Source organism: Quercus lobata, chromosome 2 (genome assembly GCF_001633185.2).
Source record: "Quercus lobata isolate SW786 chromosome 2, ValleyOak3.0 Primary Assembly, whole genome shotgun sequence".
In the NCBI taxonomy this organism is placed as follows: domain Eukaryota; kingdom Viridiplantae; phylum Streptophyta; class Magnoliopsida; order Fagales; family Fagaceae; genus Quercus; species Quercus lobata.
In genome coordinates this window covers 62,779,420-62,803,942 of record NC_044905.1, presented here as the reverse complement: position 1 = coordinate 62,803,942, position 24,523 = coordinate 62,779,420, and the positions used below count along the sequence as shown (strand labels likewise).

General features: G+C 35.6%; 1 protein-coding gene across 5 annotated transcripts; it reads right to left on the bottom strand.

The window, feature by feature from the left end:
• Positions 1 to 1,354: 1,354 nt before the first annotated feature.
• Positions 1,355 to 6,745, bottom strand: LOC115976119. Of its 5 annotated transcripts, none has more exons than XM_031097230.1 (11): positions 6,512 to 6,745; positions 6,380 to 6,436; positions 6,203 to 6,254; positions 6,011 to 6,084; positions 5,799 to 5,929; positions 5,468 to 5,591; positions 4,727 to 5,037; positions 3,878 to 4,642; positions 2,208 to 2,330; positions 2,051 to 2,118; positions 1,355 to 1,569 (listed from the first exon to the last, which is right to left on the bottom strand). In XM_031097230.1, the coding sequence occupies exons 1-11, from the start codon at positions 6,534 to 6,536 to the stop codon at positions 1,566 to 1,568; spliced, it is 1,734 nt and encodes a 577-aa protein (XP_030953090.1). In that variant the 5' UTR covers positions 6,537 to 6,745; the 3' UTR covers positions 1,355 to 1,565. The 5 variants fall into 5 exon arrangements, with proteins under 5 accessions (XP_030953090.1, XP_030953091.1, XP_030953093.1 ...); XM_031097231.1 differs by having other exon boundaries at positions 6,380 to 6,403; XM_031097233.1 differs by having other exon boundaries at positions 6,011 to 6,041; positions 6,380 to 6,403.
• Between the last annotated feature and the right edge of the window lie 17,778 nt (positions 6,746 to 24,523).

The window sequence follows — 24,523 nt, the reverse complement described above, 5'->3', positions numbered from 1 at the left end:
GCTTCACATCATTCATTTTTTTTTAATATTATTTTTTCTTTTACTTCTTCTTCTATTTTCTTTACCCTTTTTTCTACTTGGGTTGCATTGAGTTGCTAATATTCTTAAATAGTGATGACCCTTTGGGCTAGCCTTTGCCATCGTTGGGCTCGGAACAATCTTTTGATTAGGCTCATTTTTCTTAAATCTCTAGCTTAAAGTTTGTGATTGATTTAGTGGTTTGGAGATTAGGGCCAGGGGTGTTCAGTTGTGAGGGTTTCTGGTGGTTGCAAGTTTGTAACAGTCTATTTCATGGTCGAAAGGTTATTTGGTTCGTGCTTGGATGGGTTATGGCAACTGACCAAGACCGTAGATTCCTATTTGTTTGTTTCCACACAAAATTGTTCAAAAAAAAAAAAAAAGGCTTTGTAGAAATGAAATCGATTAAGTTTATGGTCGAAAAACATTGATAAATTTGTTTTGAATTCAATGTTATATGTTTTTTTTGGGTCTATGTGTTTTTCTGGGTTTTGAAATGATGATAATTTGCCTCTATTGATTTGACTTTAGTGAAACATTTTTAGATGATAGGGTAAGAATTGGGTTCAGTGCATAAAGCACTAGACCTGTTGAAATATTGACATGTGACAAATATTTGACATGTGTTAGCATCTTAACGGGTCCAATGCATTAGACCCAAGTTAGTTTCGAGATAATATTATTTGAGATTAAAGCAAAACTTAGGTTCATGATGAGCAAATGAGTAGAAGGGTGACCCCCCCTCAAAGTGCTCCAAAATGTTAGGGATTAAAATATAAATTTTAAAATTTTAGGGATCAAGCTCAAAATTATCTCAAATTTAAATAGCATTGCATTTTAGTCCTTTTTTCCCCTAATCAGAAGGGTAAATAAGAGCGAGCGGTGAGACCTACGTGGACGTGACACTATATATTTGTCTTTATCCACCGATAAACCTTTTATGCACCGAGAAACAAATATCTGACAGTAATAAGGAGGCTTTTAGGGGCTTGAACATGGTGAAAGTAATAGTGAACTCCAATTATATATCCAAAAATATTAATTAATTAATTGTTGTATTCCTACGGTGTTATATCTTAGTTTTTCAAGAATTTTCATGTTGCTGTGTCTCATGTCATGTCATGTCATGTCGTGTATGTGTCTGTGTCCATGCTACTTAGGACAGAAGTTGCTGTGGCTGTCATGATATATTGCTGCCTCCTTAAGAGGTCCTGAAGTGTTGGACTTGATGATATTACCTATGTTTGATTTCTTAAAACAGAATCACATACAAGTTGCTTGAAGATAATTTGTGGTGTATTTTGTTGTTTTTAAACATGTCTACAATGTAGTTATATTGGCTTAAAAGAAATTTGTGTTTGACATTGAAAAATACATTGAAGCATTTTACATTTAGTGTAATGAACAGAAAATTCTCATGAATACAGTTGGGCCTGGTTGTCCACATTTACTGTCAACTGAAAAAAATGGAGAGAAGATTTGTAAAACATCTTGGATACAAAAGAGTCCCTTGGCATGATGGTTGTTACATTTATTAACAGAATCTTCTATCTGCAGTTCCAGAGTTAAGAAAATCATGTTAGCATATATCGAGTGAGGTACAGATAAGCTGTTAACCTCTTAAAATCACAAACTTGTTACTATGTTAGGATGCATGTCTATCATGTACTGGAATGAACCTAGTCTATGACCTTATTCTTTCCATTTTGAGAATTTGGACTATTTCCACATAAACCAGGGTCCAAGTGCATGTGTTCATGAAGATATACTGCAATTTAATCTCTACTACATGTAAGGGAAGAGCACTTGATACTTATCCATGCAATCTGTGAGGACTGTATCAAAATATAGTTAGGCTGTCACTCAATAAGAAAACAAATGCTACAACAATTTGTTTATCCAATTTCCTAGCGGAGATGATGGTAACATACTGCATTAAGTTTGGCGGATCCATACAGTTCAAGGCAAGCCAAGGTATAGATGATTAAGTCATTCAACACAAATTCAAATTGATTGAGAAGGATCTGCATACCTGTAATTTCTTTTTCTAGTTAGGAGAACAAGTATTCCAAATCCTAGCATGATTGCAACTTTTATTGCCTGAGAAAGGACAAGTATAATCTTAGCATCTTTAATTATGGACCAGAGAAGAAGTCATTCAAGAGCAGTTCAAATAAAAATGAAATGACCTGTCCCACTGGTCCTCCAGAAGTTTCGATATCCTCTGAATTCTCAGGTTTTGATTTTACTATTTTTTGGCAATCCTTCTTGTCTTTATCAGCCTTAATAACAGTTCTGGCGTCCACACTATGCTGAAGATGATGTAAACACATTAATTAGATTATCTCATTACCAGCTTTGAAAAGAAAAAAAAGAAGGAACCTTCTCCAACATGTCAGGTCCAAGGTTCTGATGGAAATGCTTCAAAAGAAATACTAAGAGTGATTATGTATAACAATATTTTGAATCTGAATACCGCAACTATGCAAGTAGCATATGTCAAAGCAAGAAGTAAGATCTTGTTAAAACATCTGGCTGCAGGACAGTACAGGGCAATGGCTCACTATGGATCATACTATGTGTGAGATATGGATTTAGTTGCTTTATCAGAAGATTGTTTCTACAACCGGTCTCATGAGACATCTTTCCTGACAGTTGCATTTTATCAATGCCTCCCAGACTGCCATGAAGGATGTAAGCTTACAAAAGTGAATTTTATTTTATTAAGATTTAAAGCTAACAATTGGTTACCATCTTGACAATGTTAAGTGTTAGACATATTATGGACCAAGTGGCCCATACCAATTGTAGGCCCATGTACTTGTAGAACAAGCATATTAACCTTAGGTTAGTTTATGGTTAGCCTAGGGTTAGTCATATATTCTCTAGTATATAAACCCTACATTGGGATCATTGTAACATAGGTACTTAATATAATATGTAGCCGTCAAGGACTTTATCATTGTAGACGTAGGCTAAACCACGTAAAATTTTGTGTGTGCTTTCTCTTTTATGCTTCCTTTCACATTAAGAAAGTAATGTTTTCATGATATTTAACATCTTTAGCAATTTGATATCAATTATCTACTTAGATGGGGAGTTCCATGACACATTAAAGGTTTGTTTGAATACCTCTTATTTGTTGAAAACTGAAAACCTATTGCTGAAAATACTGTAACAAAATAAATTTTAAATATAAATAGTGCCGTGTGGAACCCAGCAAAATATATAATATGCGTTTAAAGTGGAGTTGGCTGACAAGTGCACAGTTGCTGTGGGACCAACTTTTTAAACGCCAAACGCAGACGTGCTAAGGGAAACGCTTTCCAAACGGTCACTAACTGTGTTTTAAAAATGAACACTATAAACATCCCCCGTCATCTAACAAAACCAACAGAGACCATTCACATTTTTTGTTTACCTTTCTTATGCTTTATTACTTCTATTTCATACACTCTGTGACACCAGTAAAATCAGAACATTGTGGTTGTATTTGGTATCTATCTTCTCATTTTTTAAACATAGATTTATATATAGTGAAAGATTTATCAAGTACCAATTTCTTATTTAAAGGTAGAATTTCTTGAAAAGGGAAAAGTTTTAATTCCTTTTATTTAAGTTTACAAATTTAAACTCAATTATTTGCCAATGTAACAAGCAATCAAAAGAATTGGGGGAAGTGCACCCTTGGCACGATGGTCACTCCACAAGTATAAGTGCTTGTGGGGTGTGAGGGGCAAGGACCGGAGTTTAAGTCTCTAAAAGGAAGTTTCACACACATATACACTTAAATTAAGGTAGAGTAGAATTTCTATCTTGTATAAAAGTAAAAAAAAGAATTGGGGGAAAATTCAAATACCTTCTCCATATTTTCTTGCATAGAAAGATTCACATTTCCTTGATGGACCTTTGGCTTAGTACTGCAACCTCCCATTAGATCCATGACTTTTTTACCACCAGTTGTCACACACAGCCGTCTTGCTTCATCTGGAAATATCCAGGCACCAGAGCTTTTAAATAAGTAATGATTATCTTCACAATAATGTACTGATTCCAGTTTATGGGTTGAAGCTCCTTGAATATTGAATTCTTGTAAATTTGTAAATTGAATTTCCCTTCTACTCTCCTCTATAACTGGATTGCCACAAGAATCTTGCTTGCCAGTGAACAAACTAAGAGGGTGTCCACCTGAATACTCATCAAGGATCCTCCATGATACTGTAGCCGTTTCAGTTGTGGATATTCTCATCAAATCTTGATGAGATTTCTCTTCCTCTCTAGCGACTTCTTTATGAACTACATTGAATTTATTCTTAAGACTTGAATTTGTTCCTAATATCTGAAATTTCTGTGTGTTCAACTCCTCTAACTGTCCAGTGTCCTGAGATAATTTACTCCTATCTGAAGCACCAAATAAATTAATTTGCTCTCCTCTTTTTCTGATATCTGTTGGGGTATGTTGCAACTCTTCTGCAAGAAAAAGATTAATGACTCTTCCTGATATTGATTGTTCAGTCTTAGTAATTTGTGTCTTGCCTTCATTTAAGTGTTGACTTTTCAACTCTATTCTAGACTTATTAGATTGAGATCTTGTTGGTGGTGATTTGATGGGAGACCTCATATCCTGCTTGAAATCAAGAATTACGAATCATAATTGTAGGAAACAAGATATAAAGAGAATATTAGTGAAGTAGCATACTAAATTTACCTGAGCTTGACCACTTTCAAATGCACTTATCATATTCTTCACATTTCTAGGAGATTTCCCTATCTGACCCTGCTTCTGAATGTTATGACCGCGATCTTCCCCCAGATTGTGAGGTATTGAATTGTTTGAGGCAGCAACATCTAATCGAGAACCTCCCAACAATAAGGAAGTTTCATTGGAAGAAATTGCTTCTGTAGGAAAGTCAGCAGGCAATGACTTGCTCTCATTCTTCTCATCTAGTTCCTTGTGACTTAGATGGACATCAACTCCTTGTGGCGCAGAAATGGTTGATGAAATCTCTTCATATCGATCTGCATCATTCTAAAAAGGTGAAATAACCATTAAAATAATCAATGATACTGCACCTTTTTATAAAAGAATTAAAAGATCACACTACAAAGTGGTAATACTTAATGGGGTTAACTGCTTTTGATCATGATGAATTCCTTTTATGCTCTCAGCACCAGATTTCTCACCCTTGCAGAAAGAAAGAGGTTTTGATACCACTTTGGAGGCTACCTCTTTGACACTTACTCCTTCAGTTTGAAGTAGGCTTCTTTGAGAATCTTGAGAACATGGAGCACTCAAAACATTGATATGAAGCCTTTCAGAAAAGATGCATATAATACCACATTGACAACTAGAATTTTTGTCATTATTTCTTCCTATTACATTTCTTTTTCTGCCCTTTAAGGTTTTATTTATTTATTTATTTTGGCAATCAGGTAAGCAAAATCTGACCTGAGAGCTCATGCCTGAAGCCCAAAGATGATGCAACACTACTACAAGCAGTAGTAGCACCCTGTGAAGTTCTAATACTGCTATTGAGAAGCTCATCTTGTTTCTTTTTCAATGCAGATTCTCTCTACGAAAAAATGTAAAAAGACATACTAAACAACAGCGAAAATAAACAACTCATTCCACATAGATAAACAGCAATGCAAAACAAAAATACATGTAGATATCATGCTTCACAAATGAAATAGAATAAAATATACTAGCAGTCGGGAGAACTTTGAAACTGGTCAATAATTACATTATTGAAAATGAGGATAGAAAGAAGATACTGTACCATCATACGAATTCGGCTACGTTCTTCTTCACTGAGGACAAACTGCAACTTCATATGTACGTGACCACCTCCTTCCAGGGGAAAAAGGTCATCCCAAAGACCTTTCTCCACAATAGACTTGATCTCAACCCCTGTCCCAAAACACATTGATCCTCATCTACTTTTATTCTAGAATAAGTAAATGATTTCAAATAGGAAAAGTTTCTACAAACCTGCATGAGATATTTTGATCCCATCAGCATCCTGAAGTGTAACAATCAAATTGTCACGAAGAGATGTTAATGGACTGTAAAAAGTGAAAACAGGCACAACTTTATCATCATGGCCAAGAAAATAAAGTAACAAAGATGAAAATCAACACGCTATTTTGAAGTTCAATGTTTAGTGAATAATATAAACATTACAAGGAGAAGTCTCCCTTGTCCCAAATTTGGTACTCTATTTTCCCCATGGAAACTGCATTTAAAATATATACCTTATTAATTTTGAACCAAAAAAGAAGAAGAAAGAATCAAAAAGAACATTGTAGACATCTATGAAGGAATATTAAATTAAGTTAAAAAGAAGTAATAAGTGCCAACCTTTTATGCATATTGACGAAGAAGCTAATGCATGTGGTAGCCCCATGAATTCCAGAACTGGAGTTAATGATGTATGAAAATTAGATATTAAAATAATTCATGAGTACAGTTACAAGAGACAGTTGTTAACACCTGAAACTATGATGATTCCTGGCATTGTATGACAACAAATTTGATCGAGAAAGTTGTTTCTTTCAAGTTGAAGTTTTGAATGTTTGGTTTAAGCAAATGCAAAGGCTTGTATCCTGCAGAACTCGGGTTGTCACAGTGAGAGATAGAGAGACATGGGATTGGATTGGAAGGAGTGGATATGGTTGGACTTCAGGGAAGTAACAAAGGTGGGGTCTGCAAAATATTTTTTACCAAATAACAACCTCAAATGTTGTGCAGCAAATCCCAATTTTTGTCTCACTCATGGCTTGCGAGTCCTCTGGAGACTAGCTACTCACTTCTAAGCTAGACTTTTTAAACAGCTTCCTAAAGTAGTAAAATTATAAAAAAAATTTGGGTTAATTTTGAATTTTATAATGCAGTCAATTGGCTTTTAATAGGGAATCGAGTCACTTTCAACTTAAAAAAACATTTGTCTATTAGCTTTTGTTATTTTCTAATGCAAGTGAGAGCGTGAGACCCATTTGAAGCCTCCTTAATAAGTGCACAAGAATACCCGTTAACAAAAGCCTTTAAAAAATGTGCTTCATTTTATTGTTGATCAATATTAGACTATTCATGGTTTGTGCTTGTGGCTGGATTTTGAGTCTTTAATGTTATAAATCAAGACCATCAATAATGATCTAACTGTCTAAGGGCTTCCAATAATTACTTTGATTATTAAATAATAGAATTTGACTATAAATGATGCTAAAAATATTATAAAAATTGATTACTTAAAGATTACTAATTGATATGCCACCAATCACATTTATTATCACATCATTTTTTTTTTTTTTTTTTACCGCATCAATAGTTTGTATGTTTTATGTAGTAAACAGTAGTATTTTTAGCATTTTAATTTTTGTACATGCAATATACCAACATAACAACTAAGAAGGGAGTGATGACATGATGTCTTTCGCACTTCAGCAAACGAGAGTCATTCTCTTTCTAACCTCAGCTCAACGAAAAAGTTTGGTGCCACAATTTGTGGCACAACTTGTGCCACAACTCGATAGAAGAAAATGAGTTTGAAGAAAATCTGACAATCTGTCAAGGATCTGTCGAGAAATTGTTGAGTTTGAAGAAAATGAGTTTTTCAAGGAGGATAAACACAAAGAGATGAATGCAACCAGCAAGCTACTCAAACATAGATCCAATCAACATATTAAGCTCTCAAAACATCTCTCAACATATATGCAAAGCATTCAAGATCCAAAATACACACACACACACACACACACAACAAGTCTAACCAATTTTATATTTCAAAAACAAGTTATGACAGTTTAGTGAGCATATATTAACATATGTATACCTTGTGATGATCAAATCACATTGTCCTTGCACATGTATCAAAAGTACTAAAGAATTTGTTATGTGTGAAAACATAGCAAGAGTGCATAAGTGTCTCATATTATGACAATTTGAGATATGAGAAAATCAAATACACTCACACACGATCATAACTGCTTGATGGAGACTATCACCTTCGAGGTACATCCTATAACTCCCAAATTTCCTAAAAACACGTTTGCAACCATATTTAAAAGCATTTTGATTCTTTTTTCTTTTGATTTTCTTGGCATATTTTTCTTTTTGAGCATATCATGCACGGACATATAAGAGAGAGAGAGAGAGAGAAGAAATATCCAATTATGTAAGCTTAAACATCACAATTTTGCTACGCCGAAGCACATAGATATTATTCATGATTGACAGGCTTTAGTGGTGAGATGATTATTTATGCATTTCTCTTAGGATTTTTTAGTCATTTCCGTCAAAAAGAGTGATATGAGTGTTAAGTATAAAAGATCACTTAATCGTACTCATCACAAACACGAGCCACAAAGCCCACTTACTTAGTTGTGCATTGAGATACTCATCTAAGTTACAAGAGATACAAAGTTTAGAAAATCTTGTTTCAATGGCCATCCAAGGTACACAAGTATCAATATACACAAAATACACATTGTTTTTGTATTTTTCATTTTTTTTTTATGAAAAACAAAATAAAGAAAAATTGAAAACAAACAAACAAAAAACATGTTAAACAAAGCAAAGCATAAAATTAGACTGACTCAAAAACAAGAAAGCAAAACAAACAAGTAATGGATAGCCATAAGGGAAGAGGGAAAAAGTGACTAAATCACTTTGAGCATTTTTCCTTCCACACCTTAGAAGAACTTTTCCTTTGAGCGAACCTTTGATTTGGAGGTGAGGGGGAAGAGTTGAAATCGTTCAAGTTCGAAAGGAACATGAGGGCATTGAGAAGATCTCCAAGGAGAGCAAAAGAGGATGGAAACTAATTATAGGTTATGGATGAAAGCATACTATTGCTTTATTGAGTGGCTAACCACTTGTAGTAATTTGGACGAGTATGCCTTGAAACTCCACAATGATGACATAAATACGGCTTCTTTTGTTGAGACTTTTTGTTGTTTTCCCTTTTTGTTTTAGGGTTTCTAGCCTTTTTCTTTTCAACCTTAGGGGGTACTTCTAAAATAGATTTGCCTTTATCTAAGTTCTCACTAGCTATTTGAGTTTTAGCTTCATCATTCTTAGAATTATCATTATCAGCAGATGAGAGAAACACAATTGTACTAGATGAGGCAATATTAGAAAAAGAGAAATCATATCCCAAACCGGTTTTATCAGAAGTAGCTTTCTAAAAGCTTAGCATCTCATCGAGCTTTGCAATGGAAGTCCTCTCCAATGCGGCTTCTTTTGTTGAGACTTTTTGTTGTTTTCCCTTTTTGTCTTAGGGTTTCTAGCCTTTTTCTTTTCAACCTTAGGGGGTGCTTCTAAAATAGATTTGCTTTTATCTAAGTTCTCATTAGCTATTTGAGTTTTAGCTTCATCATTTTTAGAATTATCATTATCAGCAGATGAGAGAAACACAGTTGTACTAGATGAGGCCATATTAGAAGAAGAGAAATCATATCCCAAACCGATTTTATCAGAAGCAGCTTTCTAAAACCTTAGCATCTCATCGAGCTTTGCAATGGAAGTCCTCTCCAATTGAGCTTTGACCTGGAACAATTCTGCTTTAAGCTTCTTGCTCCTTTCAGCAAGGAAGTTGTTTTCAAACTGCAGTGCTCTAATGGTTTCATTGGCTTCATCAACCTTGGTAGAAAGCTCATCTTGATCTAGCTCAACATCACTTAGCTTCTTGGTGGCCAGCCTATACAGTTTCTCATACTTTACAGAAACCTTGTACAATTTTGCATAGGCTGTATGGATGTCATCTTAATCATCCATTTTCTCAAACTTAGAATCCACCAAGTCCTCTTCATCATTTGCTGTTTTTGTAACCCCTTCAGTAGGATCAACTATAGCAATGAAGGCATTTAAAATTCCCTCGTAATCATTGTCATTTGACTCAATCTCAGGCTCGGTGTCATTCAAGGTAGCAGCAAGAGCCTTACTTTTCCTAACTGACTTGAGATATGTTGGATATTCTTGTTTCATGTGTCCAAAACCTTGACATTCGAAGTACTTTGGTCCGGAGGAAATAGTGTACTGACCGCCATCCTTAGCATCCTTCTTTCCTCTGTCTTGGCTCTTGAAATTAGAAGAACTGGATTGCTTATGGTCCTTATCAAATCCTTTCGCATTGGCATTCTTCATGAACTTCTTGAATTGCCTAGTGATGTAGGATTTCATCTTGAAATCTTCATCATCAAAAGACTCATCAGTCTTATTACTTTTGGCCTTCAGTGGCATGCTCTTGCTTTTGCTTCCTTTTCTGATTCTAGTCAAACCCAATTCATAGGTTTGCAAGTTGCCAACTAGCTTCGTCAAAGAAATAGAGTTAATATCCTTTGATTCTTTAATGGCAATAATCTTGGCATGAAATCTCTCAGGCAGAGACCTTAGCACCTTTCTTACAACCTTGGATTTGGGAATGGTTTCCCCAAGATTAAAAGCTGAGTTGACTATGTCCTTTAGCTTGGCATAGAACTCATCAAATGACTCATCCTCCTCCATTTTTATCTCTTCTAAGCTAGTAATGAGCCTTTGGAGTTTTGAATCGTTGACAGCCTTAGTCCCTTCATAGGTTGTCTAGAGGATAGTCTATACTTCCTTAGCAGTTTCAATTGAGGATATCTTCTTGAACTCCTCATTGGTCACTGCACTGAATAGTGCATTCAATGCTCTATTGTTGAAGTTTGCTGCTTTGATCTTTGCATCATCCTATTCAGTCGGCGCTTTCTTTGGCTTAGTCCAGCCAATCTCCACAACTTGCCACACCTTTTCATCTAAAGACTGCAAGAAAGCTCTCATCGTACTTTCTAGTATGCATAGTTAGTGCCATCAAATAAATGGGGTATAATAAGTGATTGTCCTCTATCTATGACAAATAGGGGTCAATGGATCACATAGCAAAGATTAAATTTAATCAAAGTGTACTTGCTCTGATACCACTTGATAGGCCAAAAATGTATTAACCCCTTTGGTAAATTAATCATCCAAATGAATTAATTAGATTCAATTACATGCAATAAGCGTGGTAGCACAAACAAATCACTAACTAAGTTAAATGCAGCGAAAAATAAATTTGACACACGTGATTTGTTTACGAATGAGGAAAACCACCGAGGCAAAACCCCACCGGGAGAATTTAAGGTCACTACTCCCAAGATTCCACTATTATTAAAACAACCGGTTACAAGTAAAAGGAATCCCAATACTTAATACCAACCTATAGTTGAACCCTTACCCCAATACCCAATTAGACTTGTGATGTAACGGCAATCTCTCCTTTCAATGCACGAATCTCAGTACATGATTGACCAATGATGCACAAATCCTAATATGTGACTAACACACCAACTTGAGAAAGATGTTGGCTGCAAAGTTCTTCAGTTCATCTAACAATGAAGATCAAGAAGCTATTTGGTTATAAAACCCTTGGCACAAAGACGTAGTAGCTTCTAGAGAGAATATGATGAACTAGGGCAAATTGTCTCCAGTCACAATATGCATGTATTATCACTTTGCATCACATTGCATCACTTTGCATCACGTTGTGACGGCCCTTAAAATAATACTTATATATGTCTAAGGTTGTGAGAAAAGAAACCTTACACAAATATTCATGGATATGCGTGAAATCGGATCTGGAAATTCTAATTTCGTAATTTTCAACAAATACAGCTTCTGTTGAGCTTTTGTCAAGTTTCAACATTAATCCTCAATAGAAATGATTTTGTTAAGACATCTATCGAGTTTTAATAAACAACACTTCTTCACTTGTTTCTTGGTCTGATTTGTATGACTTTAATACTAAACTTGAATACTTGTTTCTTGAAGTACTAAACCTATCATAGATCTACCAAATTACAAGTAAAGTGCGTTTTGTCAAAGGGTTAGCAAATTTACATAACATATGTCTTTAACAATCTCACATATGTCCTAACATCAACACAATGAAATAACATAATTCCCAATAGAATGAGACAACATTAATCTCAAAACGAGATTAATATAGTGTACATCTTTACCATATTTCTTTATTTGATTCTCATTCATAAAAGACTTTCATTTAATTATTTAAGGAAGTACAAACCCACAGGTCTTTTAAGCAAACTTCCTTACCAAGAACACTATTTAAAAAAGTCACTTCACATCTATATGATGCATACTCAAATTATATGTGGAGACACAATCCAATATTTCATTATTGATCCTCAAATGTTCAATTAATGAACTCACTTGTACTTTCTTATTTCACAAAGAGATACTTTCAAAATAGGATCACCCCATGTGCTTAATTAAACTTGAGACATCTACCACACATGGCAAAATTTAATCATAATGAATTTAACATCCCTAGATGTTAATTCTCAATACCTTTATACCCCCACACTTCTTGGATATCATAATTCCATAATTTGAGTTTCTAAACCCCACATTTGGGTTTTCAACTATTCCAAAATTCAAATATATATACACATCGTAATTACATACATCAAAATGTAATAATCAAACATTGTGAATTTCTGTAAAATTATATGAATGATTTTAAAAAAATATCTAACGCAAATATTTATTAGTGCATAGATATCAAAATCTATCTTTTCCCTTTTGTTTTAAATCTTTTACAACTAACCTTAGGCCAAAAGATTTCATATCTTGTTCTAATACCTCACTCTCAATCAATTGGTTTTGAAATAAGAGGTAGAACCATTAAGACTCAATAATCATTAAATATTATTGAGTCTATCCTAACATTAATAGCTTTTATATCAGAAAGCTACATCTTTTAGAAGCACAAAGCTTTCTCAAAAGTTTAGGATCACTTCCCTCAAAAAATACTGTATGTATTTGTCTAGGACTACACTTTAATTACCTTCAACAAGGTAAACAAGAGCTCCTCATAAAATAAAATTTGGATCAAAATCCTTTTATTTCTTACACTTTGACTCCACCTTTGTTCACTTGGTGAACCACATTTAAATCTTTAATGCTACTTAATGTGATATTTAGCATTGGAGTCATTTACTCGTGTTTAAGTAGATATCAGGGTATCCTTGAAATCATCTTTGAATTTAAACTCAATAAATTCAATCTCTTTTTATTTCGCTCTTATATTAGACATTAAGTCTAATAAATTATATACCCATGAATTTACACAAAACCTACATATACACTTTATATAGCTCTTTGACTAATTAGTCCTCTTTGATCTATCATTTTACAAAAGGTTAAACACCCCCATATTTTAAAATAATAAGCATTTGGTCACTTTCTTATTTCATAACACATGACATACATTTAAGATGGAACTCTATTTTGCATATAGCATATACTAAGCAAAGCTTCTTCCCATTGATCAAATAGGAATTTAGCTGATTGCACTCAAGATTATGGCACTCACCATATCAACTAGAGTTCTCTTCTCTTTTCTTTTTGACCAAAACATTTTATTAGGTTGTATAAGAGACTGCACTTTGGTGTATTATGACATGTTCCTCACAAAGAAGAATATCCATTTAGAAATATTCACCATCTCTAGTTAATACACCATTCAACTCAAATCATGCTTATATAAAGTTATATCATGTTTTGATATAAACTTCAAGAATTTGAAATTTAAATGTCCTAGTCTAACATGCCACAAATAAAAGAATCAACAATATAAGCACAACTAGAATCATCTTAATTAATAACACTCAGTCTGAACATGCCATTAGTCGCACATCCATTGCCTACTAATATCCCATTCTTGGACAAGATCATTCTTAAATAACAAATTGGCTTATCAGGTACATGAAAAACATTGGTCAAGAGAATTTCTTGACAAAACTCAATTTCACTTTAACAATGCACTTTTCATGAAGTTTTGCCTTGCTGTGGATGCCTACAAGCACCTCTAGTTCTATAAAAGACTCCTCATAAGTCTTAAAATATGCATTGTAGTTGCACATATGCAACATTGCACCTGAATCAAACCACCAATCGGAAGGATTTGTAATTATAACCACATAAATTACAATGATCATATTATTACATACATCACTCACTATAGCAATAATGTCCTTAATGACAATTGCTTTATTGGCATTTTCATGGTCATCATTCTTATTCTTTTAAGAACTTACATTCTCAAATGTAATGGTCTTTCTTTCCACAAAGGAAACATGACATATTCTACTTGTTATCATTGGGATTCTTGGAGTTGTTCTTTTAAAACCACATTCAAGTGCTTATTAGTCTTACTAGAACTTCCACTTTGAACATTGTTCACAATCATTTGAATTGATCTAAAGTGAGATATTCTGATATGTTATTTAATGTTTTCACATAATTTAGAAAATCACTTAGGAAAATATTCACATACTTTATCACTTTAAGAGTTTAAATTCCCATCCTTTAGATTTTCCACTTCATTTTATAGCATTTAAACATGTCAAAAGTTCATTCTTATTTCTCAATTTATATAAATTCCCAAAACATGCAAATATTCTAACAAAGAAACTCATCAATCAATTTGAAATTCAAATTGCCCATGAACAAGAAATCTGTAACTTCAATGTTCAAAATATGAACATGGCTTTTAATGCATCCACAAAATAAAAGAATCATCACCTTGTCTTGCCACCAATGAAACTTTGTTTCTTTAAGCCTTGTTCCATTGAATATTCATTATGATCGATTCATCATTTGAAGACCTTTTCAAATCCAAGCCAATTGCTCTTTCCACCTAGTAAAATTGGTTCCATCAAAGCAATCCAATTTCATCAAATCATGGTTCAACATCTTCAAAGTTGTACCATCATTCACTCCTTGTCTTGTAGTAAATATTGTTTAAGATTGTTGGGAATTTCACCAAATCAAGGAGTAACAATGAAAGAACAAAATGAACACATCAAGTAAATAGAAATTAGTGATTGACTTGGAGGCACGATTGAATGCTATCCTTAGATAATATTTGTCCCCATACGTAAGTTACTAAAGGGTATCTACAAACTTGTCCCTAGGATATAACTAACTTTATCGGGTTCTACAAATAGCAATTTGGAAGAATACCCAAAGGATTTCTTGTGTTTCTTAGAAACCAACTTTTGGGAGGGAAAAAGTAGTTATCAAGTGAATATAAGCCACTATTTATATCCAAATGATTATAACTCCTCCATATGTATTGTGCGCGCCGGAAATGAGACTGTTGGGCTTAACCTTACTTGGGCTCACAACTTTTTTATAAGGTGGGCTTTAGGATTTCCTACTTTGGGTCGTTCTCGGCACAGAGATTCAGAGTAATATCCTCTCTCTCTTCCTAAATGACTGTTTTTTTTTTCTCTTTTTTTTTTTGAATCCCCCTTTCTTCCCCAGCTTCTCCTATTTATAGCTCTGAGTTAGTAGGGAGATCATGATTACTGCCATTGTTAGTGCAATTGAAGGTCCAATATTATCTGGTGTAAGTGGATGTTTAGGTGAGAGTGGAATGCAGCGACTATGGCTTTGGAACTTGGTTCCAACTCAGGTTAATATGCTCGGTAGTGATGTTTCCTGAACTGCCGAGCATCCTATGGTATGTCCGGACAAGGTTTCATTGATTGTTCAGGAAATTTATGTCGAGCATCAATTAGAGGTCGAGGCTCAAAAGTCGTAATTTGTGAAGGTAGTTTCAAGCAGAATTTAAAGTGATGGGGCCGTGCCATTGGACCTGAGCCCAGGGCCCATTTGGGTCTAGGGACCTCGGTGCCGTACATGTACATTTTCATTTAATAGGTACCTTTTGGTCAAAAGACACTTTTGATATATATCCAATATGAAAGGTTATGTCTTGTCAGTAGACACTTTTTCATATATATATATATATATATATACAGAACTTGAATTTTCACAAAGAAAATTCCAGTACTCGAATTTTCCACTTTATTCATTTTACAAATGAATACTCTTCAACCCTATATCATTATTACAACCTATCATTGTGTATATATATACACACACATACACACACAACATATGGTTGTTGTCATTCGCAATTGCTAGTAATGATTGGGATTAATCACTTACATACGCTTTGCACTTGTTTTGGTAAAGAGAGAGGGATCGATTACTCCTTATCTTCATCAAACACGTGCAACTAAGTTAGTTTCATTCACTTTCTATTTTACTCCCCTCATTTATTACTAAATAATTTTAAATGATATTAATATGTACATTCAATAGCTTGGATTTTCTAGTTCCTCAAACAAACAAAAAAGCTTGGATTTTCTAGAATATGCTTACTTGGACATAGACAAATATATTTGTTTAATATCGCTAAATATACTTATCTGGGATTTCTTATAATAGCCTAACATATTTTCTCACATTTATAATTTATTTGTATATGCTTCATAGCTTAAATTACCTACATAAGAAAAGAAATACTATTTTTCTTATTAATTTTTTTCACTTATTATATTATCTTTTTGCTTAGAAGAAAACATAATGGTATGGACCAATAAGCCAATGACCCATTGGCGTGAATACCAAACTCAGTTACCTTAAAAGAAGTCAGATTTAACTGCTAATATATCAACGCGTATTACGGCCACAAAAATATCCCAAACAAGTACTAACCATTTTACTTACCATTTTCTCCATTGAATCTGTAGGGATGGCAGGCCCAGAAGGGTATATTGGGCCATGGGCCCTGTCCGAGGACATTCAATCGTCTAAGGATAGGTAGACGCTAGTGTGGGAGTGCAAGATAGTGAATGGGCAAAGGGGTCTAGTTTTAAGGTTCTAGGAAGTATGTTCGAGGACAGATTTCACCTCGGCTTAACAGGGCAGAGGTCAAAAGGGTTAGCCTGACATCAGGAACAATGTTTTGGGTGATTCTGCTTATAGGGATAAGCATCAGGAAGGGATAAGGTAAAAAGAAAGTGAGAAATATCTGAGAGAAAGCTGCTACCACTACATTAAATGTTTTGTAGCCAACTCTCTGACCGCATTAATGTGGAAGTGATGCCTGAACAGTGATGTTCAACCTTACAGCTACCACTAAAAGCTTCAAGAAGCTGTTGATGGGACAAGGACAAAAGCCAGCCATTTGATCTACACACGGAGGGCTGAGATAGAAGAAAGGGGGGTAATATAAAGGAGAAGGATCCCATTACAGAGAGGCATCTGATAATTGAAAGGGAGAAAATATTGTAGCACTAAGAACTGTAATTGTAATCAAGTCTGAGAGAAATATAGATAGCCAAGTATTACTCTCCTTGGATATTGCCGAGGAAGAATTTCTTTTCACAAACTTGTTTTTCATTGTTTTTCTTGCTTTCTCAATATCTTTGGTCCATTGTGACCATTGCCTGATTCATTGAAACCTAGTTTTTAGTCAATTATCTACAAATTCATTGTATCGAGCTCTTTGGGCCTTAATCCATCTATTTTTGGGCTGAGGATCTAAAACCCGCCCTTATAGAATCAAATAGGGATTATACCAAAATTTGGTAGCAAGATATTGAAAGATATAATTTTTATATAATTATCATTGACCAACAAGTGGCTGCACGGACAAGAGAGAGAGGTAATTTCTCCAAGAAATTGGTTGTTTTGTCATTCAACAAGTTGAGTCACTTCTGCAAATAGATTCCTTGTTCTCTGGTCATAGATACTTGTCTTACATGAATATATTCCCCCATGTCGTTTAAGGTATTGCACTAAGAGAAACATCATAGTTTCACAATAAAAAACAGTTATCCAAAGCAACTATACAAACCCAAGAAAAAGAATGGTCTCCTAGCTAGGTTTCACGGGATTGATTAAAAAAGATTGTCGATAAAAAAAAAATATATATATATATATATATATATATTTATATATATATATATATCATTATCAACAGCAAAATAAATGAATAAATAATAAAAGAAACAAAGACATTACATATAGAGAAGTCTTTATCAAATGAGCTTGTCTTTCTGCCAAAAATAACAACGACATGTATATTAATTAAGATGTGCCTTGTAACGAGCCATTGACCGTATAAACTGGATTTTTTTTTTTCCACATTCGAATTGTACTGCTAAACAATTTGATTCAACTGTTACAGCAAAAAATATCCCATAGAGCTAGCAACACAGCTATATGTCATATATGCCACAGTTTTTATCCGATTGAAGCTGACCCAAAAACAATGAGGGACATCTTCCTTGTCTATAGCGTATACTTCAAGATGATAATATCCGCTAGCTCGAGTATGAAAATTTTTAATTAAAACATAATTTTTACGATCACGAGGCAGGCTACGTAGTTGGTTTTTTAGTCACTCCTGTACATTGTTTAAAGCTAGAGACATCGATGTGGACGTTAAGAAAAATTATCATGAATATGCTGTCAGTAATATAGAGTAAGTCCAAGAATAGGTAGTTTTCACTTTTCAAATTGTTGGTTGCAATTCTTGGGGGCCACGTACTTTGAGCTACATGACACAGTCCCCTCAACTGCAAAGGCCCCATTCTCTCTCTCTCTCTCTCCCTCTCTCCAGAGAGTACTGACTCTACAGAGTGCATAATTTCATGTGATGGTTGTGGCAGAAAAGACTCACGGGCATGGGCTGGTTTTAAAGATAACGTATGGTGTGTGGGACTGAGAACTAATTAAATTGATTGTTTAGCTTGAACATTTTATTCATGAAGACATGCATTGAGCTTTATTATTATTTTGGTAATAAAAGGGATATATTATTGTAAAGTAAAAAACTAAAGAGCAGAAGCATTGCTAGATACAAAAGTAACAAAACACACAGCATATCCTGGTTTTGAAGCATTTATGTATAAAAAGGAGGACAATAAAAAATCTTGTGTAACTTCTCTCCTCTTAATAAGTGTTTGTGCCTATTTAAATATGTTTCTGACAGTGACTTCATTCTTTTGACTGAATATTGTTAAATTTGAAGTTAATTTGTGTTATAGGTACTGTTTCAACTTATTTAGAAATCTGAGGAAAGAGAGTGAATTTCGGCAATACCATTGCCGAAATTCAACAAAAGTAGGAGAGAGAAATTTTTGATTTTCGGCAACACCATCACCGAAATAGGAGGGAAAATTTTTTATTTTTTTTCCCTCCTATTTCGGCAATGCCATTGCCACATTTCACTTTTTTTTTTTTTAAGAAATGATATGTGCACACAATTTTTACAATATTTTTACAACATTTTTACAACAAATCACAGGTAATTAGTTATTATTAGTTAAAATTTGAATTTAACACTGAGATTACTTTTTTAATCCAACAAATATAATTTTCCCTCCTATTTAGGCAATGCCATTGCCACATTTCACTTTTTTTTTTTTTTTAATATTTAAGAAATGATATGTGCACACAATTTTTACAATATTTTTACAACAAATTTTAAGTGGCAGGTTATATTTGTTGGATTAAAAAAGTAATCTCATTGTTAAATTCAAATTTTAACTAATAATAACTAATTACCTGTGATTTGTTGTAAAAATGTTGTAAAAATATTGTAAAAATTGTGTGCACATATCATTTCTTAAAAAAAAAAAAAAAAAAAAGAGTGAAATGTGGCAATGGCATTGCCGAAATAGGAGGGAAAAAAAATAAAAAATTTTCCCTCCTATTTCGGTGATGGTGTTGCCGAAAATCAAAAATTTCTCTCTCCCACTTTTGTTGAATTTCGGCAATGGTATTGCCGAAATTCACTCTCTTTCCTCAGATTCCTAAATAAGTTGAAACAGTATCTATAACACAAATTAACTTCAAATTTAGCAATATTCAGCCAAAAGACTCTCATTTTAGTCTTCACAATTTTTTTTTTAATATATATTTCATTTTATTCCTTACTGTTTTGAAGCCTCTTCTTTTTCTTTTTTCTTTTTTCTTTTTATTATTTTTATTTTTGCTGAATGTACACCCGGTTCTTCTATTTGTCCACTATCATCAGGAGAAGGCGAAATTCTATTGAGTATTGACTTTATTAAAGATGAAAGTGGGGAATTGAAATTCAGGCCGGGATTCCATTAATGAAGAGTGTTTTGTGAGACATTTTGAAAACTTGTTTTTTTTTGCTGACCCACATATCTCTAATGATATCGATGAGTTAATCCCCAACTCACTTGATCAAATGGAGATTGATATGTTGACTGCTCATCCAACCCTGGAGGAAATTAAAAAGGTTGCTTTCAGTTTTGGTTCAACCAAATAAGCTCCTGAATCAGATGGAATGTCTACCATTTTTTTACAAATATTATTAGCATATCATTTGGGGGAATGTGATAAGTTTTGACCACTGACTAGTGTTTTTAAGAGGGGATTCATACTCAAAGAGATTAATTAGTCATACAATTATCACTCTCATCCCAAAGAGCAACATGGCTGCTATTGTACACCAACTTATTTAATTTCATTGTTATTTGTGTCAGCACTTGGCTAAGAGAAAGGGAAAGTTTTTTTTTATTAGATATGAATTTTGAAGATCTAACGGTTAGATTGTAAGTTCATATTTTATCCCCATGTTTGCAAAATTTTTAAAAAATATCAAAGTCAATAACTATGTCATCAATCAAATGTTTAAATTTTAAATTTTTGTAGTTTAAAATTATCATAAAAAATAAATTTACTAATTGAATAGTAAATAACATCCGATTTAAATAAAATTTAAAAGGTATGTTAAAGACATAAAGAAAATGCATTCCAATAGTTAAATTTTCAAAATTCACATTCAATAATAATAATAAAAAAGGAGTTTGAAGGATTTCTCTCTACACAAGTTTGGAGAGAAACTTTATACAAGAAAAATTACTTACATGACTCACAATCACATAATGGTTGTGTCACACAATTATTATAATAATAAAATAAAAAAACCATTAAAGAACATAAAAATGGACAAGTAAGTGTTATAAGTGGTGCAAATAGTCACATCAATTTCTCACTTTTATTTTCTCCAATATATATATATATATATATATATATATATATTTATATATATCACCTTTAAATAAAAACTAGTCATTAACTTGTGCAATGCACAAGAAAGTTTAACAAAATATAATTTTTTTCTCTTTTTCATTTTTTATTTTCTATATTTTATTTTTGTCTAAATATGAAATTTGATAATTATGGTAGTGTAGGGGTAACATCCCCAGATCAAGCAATGGGCCTTGAGCCCCATATAGAGTCTAGCTACGTCCGAGGAGAAAGCAGGGCGCCAAAAGGGCTCCCGGCCCAATTCTTATGGGCCCAAACTTATTTAAAAGGAGGTCAGAGGAGAAATGTCTCCTTGGACGTGCCAAGTATGGCTCAAGCATGCATCTTACCAGTAATAAAGAATCACTCCAACGAGTATTGGTAGCAGGGATGAGCCCCACAAGCTCGGGAGAGGGAAGAGAGTATAGGATGTCAAAGGAGAGATTACAGCTACTGCATTAAATGCAGGGAAGCTACTTTTCTGGCCGCATTAATGTGGAGAGGATAGGCGAACAGTGTTACCTTGGCCACTACAACTCACAGAAAGATAGGGGAGATGTCTGATGGGACAGGCACTCAAGTGAAGGTCCAGATGATCAACAAGTGTAAGGTTCTAATGACTTCAAGGAGGCTATATAAGAGAAGGGAATCCCCATGAAGAGAGGATCGGCAGAAAAGGGAAGAAAGAACAGAAGAGAGAGAGAAATACCATAACCTTTGATCAGGGACAGAAGTGCACCCACACATCTCCTTGGACCGAGCATCCAGTGGACATGAAGGAGATATTCTTACGTTCAATCGTTGCATGACCCAAAGTTAACTAACACTCACTTCGTTAGGGCCTAATTCTGTAACCCGCTCTCTACAAATTCATTGTCTAGGGCTCCTTGGGCCAGAATCACCTACCTGCTGGGCCTGGGCCCCAAAAATTGACCCTACAATTGGTGCCGTCTGTGGGGAGAACTTGTGCCTCGACAAGTGAAACCGTTAGAAATGAAAGGATCAGGTCCGCGCCAAACCAGACATGTAGACTCCTAAAGGCAAGACAACTTTTTAAACCTCGAACGGGAGAAAGATCAAGACAAGCAGCAAGAGGGTAGTCTAAACACCTCCCACACGAGCAGAAGTCGCTCAAAAGGGAAAGGTCACGCATCCCATAAGTAAAACGATCACAGGGCTTTACAGCAAGAAATCGATGACTTGAAGAAGAAGTTACACCGAGCACAACGAAAACGTCCTTCACCCGGCTCAGACACTAGTGATGAGGAGGACAATGAATACAGGTGGAGATCAAGAACCCCTCCAAGTGAAACTTTTTCCTATGAGGAAGAGTAACCTCACAAACGTGGCCACAAAAGCCCATCTTACCAAGGCCTGGCAAACGGCACCATGAGTAAGGCCCTGGACCGTATCTCCCAGTCGCCTTTCACGCGTAGGATAGAGGGGGCTGAGCTTCCTCGGAGGTTCCACCAACCAACCTTTGCCATATATAATGGTCGGACGGACCCAGTAGAGCATGTAAGTCAGTTTAATCAGAGGATGGCCGTCCATTCCAGGGACGAGGCGTTGATGTGCAAAGTGTTTCCGTCTAGCTTGGGACCTATGGCGATGAGATGGTTTAATGGCATTAAGCCAAATTCCATAAATTCCTTTAAGCAGCTGACATAGGCTTTTGGTTCCCGCTTCATCACCAGCAACAGAGTCCCTCGGCCCCTAGATTCCCTCCTATCTTTGTCCATGCGAGAAGGAGAGACACTCAAGGCCTATTCAGACAGGTACTGGGAAATGTATAATGAGATAGAGGGAAATTACGATGACGTCGCCATTAGCACATTCAAGAGGGGCCTGCCGACAGAGCATGGTTTAAGAAAGTCCCTAACTGGGAAGCCGGTCACTAGTATGCGCCAACTCATGGACAGAATTGACAAATACAAAATGGTCGAGGAAGACCAACAGACGGGGAAGGGTAAAGCGAAGGTTGTCCCTCAGGAGAGGAGGGACTTCAGGTTGGACCGCTTTAACAACAGTAATAGGCCGAGAAGGGATTACTCGGAATAGTCTGGATCCACTAGGGCATAGGCAGTCCATGCTGTGTTCCGAGAATCATTACATAAGATCCTAGAGAAGGTGAAGAACGAACCATTCTTTCAATGGCCAAGCAGGATAGCAGGTGACCCCTCGAAACGTAACCAGAATCTGTATTGCGCATATCACCAAGAGCCGGGCCACACCACCGATGATTGCAGGAATCTAAAAAACCACTTGGACCGGCTTGTTCGAGAGGGGAAGTTAAGACATCTATTACATCACCCTATTGGATGGCAGGAGGAGTCAAACGTCGAAACCAGGCAAAGCACATTGAGGCCACCCATTGGCATAATAAATCTCATTCTCGCCGCACCAAGAAGGACCGGCTCCAATCCTTTCAGAGTAATGTCGGTGGGCAGGCTCCCGGCTGAAGCTGACGACAGAGAATCCAAAAGGGCTAGAGAGATAGCCACGCCCTTAATCGGATTCTCGGATGAGGACAAACTGGGAACTCTTCAACCCCACGACGATGCCCTGGTTGTCACGCTCAGAATTGGAGGATACGATGTGAAAAGGGTGCTAGTTGACCAAGGCAGCGCCGTGGAAGTAATGTATCCCGACTTGTATAAGGGATTGAAGCTGAAGCCAGAGGACCTGACGGCATACGACTCCCCTTTGGTCAGTTTTGAAGGAAAAACCGTCACTCCGAAAGGTATGATTAGGCTACCTATACAAACGACTCGGATATGGTGGAGGTGGACTTCATTGTGGTAGATGCATACTTCCCCTACACTGCTATCGTGGCCCGATCGTGGCTTCATGCCCTAGGGGCTGTGTCATCAACCTTACACCAAAAGGTGAAGTATCCGTCAGGAGGTTGAGTGAAAGAAGTAATAGGGAACCAGGCGATGGCCCGTCAATGCATAGTGTCAGCAATCTCGCGACGACTGAATAGTGAGCCCTCCACCTCAGCTGAGAATGGCTTATAGCAATTAACGACCTTAACCCTAGCCTCGGGTAGCAAAGGACCAACCATGGAAGTGAGTTGCGAGAATTTGGAGAAAGTACTTGTCGGATCAGACCTAGAGAGGTTTTTTCAGGTCGGCTCAGAATTACCGCCCCAAGAGAAGGAGATGCTAATTGATTTTCTCAGACAGAATGTGGACGTGTTTGCCTGGGACGCCTATGAGGCCCCTGGGGTTGACCCAGATTTCATTTGCCATCACCTTAATATTAGTCCGGTCGTAACGCCTAAGAAGCAACCTCCTCAGCGACCGTCGAAAGAGCATGCAAATGTCGTGAGAGAGGACGTCACAAAATTAAAGAAAGTAGGGGCTATCAAGGATTCTACCCCGAATGGTTGGCCAACACAGTCGTGGTAAAAAAAGAAGAGTGGGAAATGGCGGGTCTGCGTAGACTTCACGGACCTAAATAAGGCTTGCCCGAAAGATCCCTTCCCTATGCCACGGATAGACCGATTGGTGGATTCGATTGTGGGACACCCTCGAATGAGTTTTTTGGACACCT

What these genes read in the sequence shown, in the direction of transcription:
- LOC115976119 (XM_031097230.1), bottom strand. Translation starts at nt 6,536, where the DNA reads ATGCCAGGAATCATCATAGTTTCAG. An exon ending in TTCGTCAATATGCATAAAAG is followed by an intron (nt 6,255 to 6,379) that starts GTTGGCACTTAT and finishes TTTTAAATGCAG; the next exon opens with TTTCCATGGGGAAAATAGAG. An exon ending in GTAGCCGAATTCGTATGATG is followed by an intron (nt 5,592 to 5,798) that starts GTACAGTATCTT and finishes ATTTTTTCGTAG; the next exon opens with AGAGAATCTGCATTGAAAAA.